This window comes from Vipera berus (genome assembly GCF_964194415.1).
Source record: "Vipera berus genome assembly, chromosome: 1".
NCBI classification, from domain to species: domain Eukaryota; kingdom Metazoa; phylum Chordata; class Lepidosauria; order Squamata; family Viperidae; genus Vipera; species Vipera berus.
This window is the reverse complement of record NC_138202.1, coordinates 101,213,836-101,219,835: the sequence shown is the minus strand read 5'-3', so window position 1 is coordinate 101,219,835 and position 6,000 is coordinate 101,213,836. Positions and strand designations below refer to the sequence as shown.

The 6,000-nt window shown below is 46.0% G+C and overlaps 1 protein-coding gene across 7 annotated transcripts in view; it reads right to left on the bottom strand.

The window, feature by feature from the left end:
- Nucleotides 1–2,877: 2,877 nt before the first annotated feature.
- The window catches only part of DENND2B (DENN domain containing 2B), a 154,345-nt gene continuing 151,222 nt past the window's right edge, over nt 2,878–6,000 (bottom strand). For 5 of the 7 annotated variants that reach the window (XM_081317602.1, XM_081317603.1, XM_081317601.1 and 2 more), the window contains one exon: nt 2,878–3,785. In XM_081317602.1, the coding sequence (XP_081173728.1) occupies nt 3,751–3,785 (35 nt within the window). In that variant the 3' untranslated portion in view covers nt 2,878–3,750. The remainder of the gene's footprint in view (nt 3,786–6,000) is intronic. The other 2 variants (XM_081317606.1, XM_081317605.1) reach the window with 1 other exon arrangement.

The following is a 6,000-nucleotide window of genomic DNA, read 5'->3' as shown; positions in this document are numbered from 1 at the left end:
TTGTCTCCTCCCTCTCCCACATAGGTTTCAAAAGTGTAGAACTTCAGCCATTGATTTAACAAAGTGGAACTGTCTTTGCTGGATTCCAAAGATGTGTATTTAAGACGTGTTTAAAAGGAACACAGAAGAATGTAGATATATGTCAAGACCAGCAAAGACTGGTAATAATACTGCCCTTTTTAGAACATTGTATTGCTTTAGAACAGGGGTGTCAAACTGCCGGCCCATGAGCCGGTTGCATCATATGGAGGCCGTGCTCACCCCAGCTCCGGCAATGCAAAAAGTCACAATATGTCACAACACATCACATGACACAGCAAGTTTGACACCCATGTTTTAGAGGATATTATACCTCATTTGAAAACATACAATGCATTTTAACTAGAGCAGGTCTTAGGATTTTGTTTCCTAAAGCCATCTAAGCTCACAGTTAATACTGGATCCTGATCTACAATAAGCATTTATTTCTCACATTTATATCATTTGTATGATCACAAAATTATTCAGATAAGATAAATTGACACAGTTGGTTTTAATATCTTAGTGATATAAGACTACTCAGCTGGTGCAAATGTAGCAGTCATATTATTAGTGGAGGAATGCAATTAGTGTCTACTGGTTGGCTTCTTGTGTTGGCCATTATTTATAAAGCTTATAAATGGCATGCCGCTGGGATATATCAGGAACTACTTTATCAAGTGGGACTCTGTCCATCACCTAGTTTGAACACTGCATAAAAAGTGGTTAGACTTTATAGAGAGCCCTGCATTGTAGAAGTTTATTTATTTATTTATTGAATTTGTATACCGCCCTATTCCTGTAGGACTCACGGCGGTTTACAGGGCAGTTAAAAACCATAAAATACAAAAATTAAAATCAATTAAAACAATTAATTAAATTCAACCCCCAAAAGTAAATCTAAAACCCAATTATAATTAAAAACCCCTCAGTCTGGGCCAAACAGCTCGAAGAGCCAAGTTTTCAGGTCCTGGTGAAATGAGCGAAGGTCAGGGGCAGTCCTAAGTTCCGTAGGTAGTTGGTTCCATAGGGCAGGCGCACCCACAGAGAACGCCCTTCCCCTGGGAATGACCCGTCGGCATTCATTAACCGGCAGTACCCTGAGAAGGCCCTCCCTGTGGGAGCGCACAGGACGATGGGAAGATGATGCAGGTGTTCCCTTAGATCAGGGGTGTCAAACTCAATTTCATTGAGGGCCGCATCAGCATTGCGGTTGCCCTCAGGGGGCCAGGTGGGTATGGCCAGGGTGGGCGTGGCCTACTGGGTGGGCATGGCTAGAGTGCGTATGGCCTACTGGGTGGGCGTGGCCAGCTCTACATCATTCACATCAAGGGTGCCTATGGGGGCCTGGGCAGGAGAGGGACAGATCTGAGGGTCTCTGGCAGAAGGAAGGTCTCTGGGCCAGGGCCAAGGCAGTGGGGGCTGTTCCCTCACTGTTTCCAGGATGGCTTCGCGGGCCACATGAAACCACTTCGCGAGCCGGATCCAGCCCCCGGGCCTTGTGTTTGACATGTCTGCCTTAGATAGTCCAGACCCAAGCCATTTAGGGCTTTATAGGTCATTACCAGCATCTTGAATCTCACCCGGAGGGCAACCGGAAGCCAATGCAGCTCACGGAGAAGAGGTGTTACACGGGAGTATCGGGAAGCTCCCATCACAACTCGCGCGGCTGCATTCTGCACCAGTTGAAGCCTCCGAGTGGTCCTCAAGGGCAGCCCCATGTAGAGGGCATTGCAGTAGTCTAACCGGGAGGTCACGAGCACATGAGTGACTGTGCATAGGGCATCTCGGTCCAGATAGGGCCGCAACTGGCGCACCAGGCGAACATGGGCAAAAGCCCCCCTGGTCACGGCTCCTATATGATCTTCAAAACTGAGCCGTGAATCCAGGAGGACGCCCAAGTTGCAAGCCCTATCAACGGGGGGGGAACACCTCACCCCCTATTGTTAATGATGGAAAAAGCTGGTCAGTCCGAGATGCCGGTATGAACAGCCACTCAGTCTTGGCAGGATTGAGACGAAGCCTTTTTCTCCCCATCCAAACCCGGACCGCCTCCAGGCAACGAGACATCACGGCGAGGGCATCACTGGGTTGGTTCGGGGTGGAAAGAAAAAGTTGGGTATCATCAACGTACTGGTTGCTGCTTCTGGATACATCTTTGACCCTGACACACTCTGAATTTCTGAAGACCTTGCAGGGTGAGTGTGGATAGCAACCTGATTTAGTCTAGATATTTATTGTTTTTATTGATGAGGCTGGTTACATTGTAGTATTCTAAGACATAGTTTTTGTGATTGGGGCAATTTATAACTATTGTGAATAAAGATGCCAGTGACATAAATTTAGATTTAACAGAAATTTGGGTGTTGCAGACATTCTCTCTTCCCTAATAGTTTGGTATATTATGATTTTACTATACATTCATCATTGTACTATGCAATTTCTCTGGCTAGAATCCATTGCAAATAGGACCATGATGTGATCCACAATGTTACTCTTCTGAGATAGGATCCATTTTGCATTACATTTTGCAGCTCCTGAGAATGGCTTGTGGCAAGAGCAGCAATAGTAGCAAATTTCATTTTACAAGTGGAAATATGATTCATAGGAGCAACTTGCACAATCTTTTGTGTTATTTTGCTATGACATAGAGAGCAAATTATAATATTTTCAGAGTATGGATAATTCAAATGAAAGGCTCTGAGTTCAGCAGGATTTGCTTGAGGTATAGGACAGGGGTATAGGTTGTTAGGTATGCATTTATTAACTTTATATACTGCTGATCTTACTGTCAAGCAACTCTGTGCAGCTTTATAGTCCAAACTTGATTTACAGTGCAAACTTGCATATATCTAAACAATAAAAAGCCCATGAAGTTAAACAAAATAATTCTTTAGTAACCTGGAGTTTTAGTCTAAGTAAATCTATTTACTTAGTGAATACATTTTATTTAAATAGCCAGAATTTGAGAAGTTTTCTGATTATGGAAGTCTGACACAAGTATTTACACAATTTATTAGAAATAAAACATACACTAGAAAAGGATGCAATGTATCTAGTCATTTGCTGCCAAGGTGTTGAAAGGCCAGAGATTTCTTCATGTTTAGCAATTATAGTGCAGAATTCTTTGCAATTTACTGACCATCATTCGAAATAAAACAGATTGTTTGGGATTGTGAGTCAAGTACCTTACTGCAGAACAAAAGGATATTTTCTTTGAAAAAATGAATTAGAAGAAAAGCTGAAGAAAAAAATATATAAACTCTGTCATATAAAAATCAGTCCTCTTTCCATTCTCCCACCCCTGAATTCACCCACTGGTGTTTGTTTACTTCCACAGCACAGCCCTAACAAACATCCTTCAGAGTCAGTGGTTCTGCTGAGACAGTCAGCTGCACATAATTCACCATTCAGTTTGCACTAAGCATAACCCAGTCCCTAATTAAGAGAAAAAAGAACACCTGTTGTTTTTCAGGAATATACAAATATTACCACAGTTGTCTGTGCTCATTACAAAAATCATTGTTAAAGCTTACAGCGCAGCATATTATTTACAAATCTCTACCAAATACATTATTTTTGCTGGCACACTGTTAAAATTCAATTTGCAGTCACTTAAAACATGTGAGCAGCCTTCTGTGCCCTCCAGCACTAGCATCGGAAAAGCTGCAGGTGGTGTTCTGTGCCCAGTGTCATAAATAGTCTTTTGATCCACATCTCACTGGAAAGGAATTAATTCTTCTTATGAAGAAACTTCATTTTATTTCCTGCAATGGCAAAAATGGAAAAGCCTCCCAGTTATTATATACATTTAAAATTTATTTATTTATTTTATTTATTAATGGGACTTATATCCCGCCCTATCTCCAGAGGGACTCAGGGCGGCTAACAACAACAAAACTTAAAGGTCTCTGTACAGTAAATTAAAATTAAAAATTGAAATAAATTAAAATAAATTAAAGAATAGAGTTAAAATTGTAAACATAATTAAAAACCCTGTCAGTCCAGGTCAGCCAGGTGGAAAAGGAGTGTTTTGAGGCCGCGGCGAAAGGACTGGAGATTTTGGGCCATCCGAAGCTCAGGGGGGAGCTGGTTCCATAGGGCTGGTGCTCCCACAGAGAAGGCTCTTCCCCTGGGGGTCGCAAGCCGACATTGTCTGGCCGACGGTACGCTGAGGAGGCCTTCTCTGTGTGAGCGTACTGGGCGATGGGAATTCGTTCCCGGCAGCAGATGGTCCTGCAAGTATCCCGGGCCTAAGCCATGTAGGGCTTTAAAGGTAAGTACCAGCACCTTAAATCTCACCCGGAGGGCAACCGGTAGCCAATGCAGCTCACGCAGGAGGGGTGTAATATGGGAGTATCGGGATGCTCCCATCACTACCCGTGCAGCTGCACTCTGCACCAGTTGAAGCCTCCGGGTGGTCTTCAAGGGCAGCCCCATGTAGAGAGCATTACAGTAGTCTATACGGGAGGTAACGCGTGCGTGGGTGACTGTACGTAGGGCATCTCGGTCCAGAAAGGGGCGCAACTGGTGTACCAGGCGAATCTGAGCAAATGCCCCCCTAGCCACGGCTCCAATGTGATCTTCAAAACTGAGTCGTGAATCTAGGAGGATGCCCAGATTGCGTGCTCTATCAATGGGAGGTAACATCTCTCCTCCTATAGTCAGAGATGGAACCTCTTGGACTAAACGAGACGACGGTATGTACAGCCACTCAGTCTTGGCCGGGTTGAGTCGAAGCCTGTTTTCTCCCATCCAAATCTGTACCACTTCCAGGCAACGGGACATCACATCGAGGGCATCACTGGGTTGGTTTGGGGTGGAGATGAACAACTGGGTATCATCCGCATATTGGTGATACCTCACACCAAAACCACGAATGATCTCACCCAGCAGCTTCATATAGATGTTGAACAGGAGGGGCGAGAGTACCGACCCCTGAGGCACCCCACAACTAAGGGGCCTTGGGGTTGACCTCTGCCCCCCTGCCAACACCGTCTGCAAACGGCCCGAGAGGTAGGAGGAGAACCATCGTAGAACGGTGCCTCCCACTCCCAACCCCTCAAGACGACGCAGCAAGATACCATGGTCGATGGTATCAAAAGCCACTGAGAGATCTAATAGGACCAGGACAGAGGAGTAACCCCTATCTCGGGCCCGCCAGAGATCATTCACCAGCGCGACCATTGCCGTCTCTGTGCTATATCCGGGCCTGAAACCCGATTGGTACGGATCCAGATACTCAGTTTCCTCCAGGACCAAAGGGAGTTGCCATGCCACCACGCTCTCAATGACTTTCGCAAGAAAGCGAAGGTTGGAGACAGGACGAAAGTTGTTTAAAATAGCTGGATCCAATGCAGGTTTCTTAAGGAGGGGCCTTACTACCGCCTCTTTCAAGGCGGCAGGGAAGTACCCTTCACTCAGTGAGGCATTGATAACTGCTAGGAGCCAGCCTCGTGTAACCTCCCGAGACGCATAGACCAGCCACGAGGGACACGGGTCCAATAAACACGTGGCGGCACTTAATTTCCCCATGATCCTGTCCACTTCATCCCGAGTCACAGGATCAAACTCTTCCCAAATGTTCTCGGCCAAACTCATCGTTTTCCTCTCGTCAGATACTGCCCAGTCAGAGTCCAGACCAGCCCGAATCTGAGCAATTTTGTCCACTAGATATTTACTAAATTCCTCGGCTCGTCCTCGTAAGGGGTCCTCTCCTGTCCCTTGATTTAAAAGGGAGTGGACCACTCTAAACAGGGCGGCCGGGCGGTTGTCTGCGGACGCAATGAGGGTGGTGAAGTAAGTGCGCTTTGCCACCTCCATTGCCACAAGATAAGATCTAGAAAAGGATCTTAACTGTGTTCGGTCAGACTCGGACCGACTGGTTCTCCAAATGCTCTCTAGGCTCCCTCTCCGGCATTTCATCTCCCGCAGGTCCTTGGACAACCAAGGAGCGAGTCGGGACCTGCGCCGGGTCAGAGG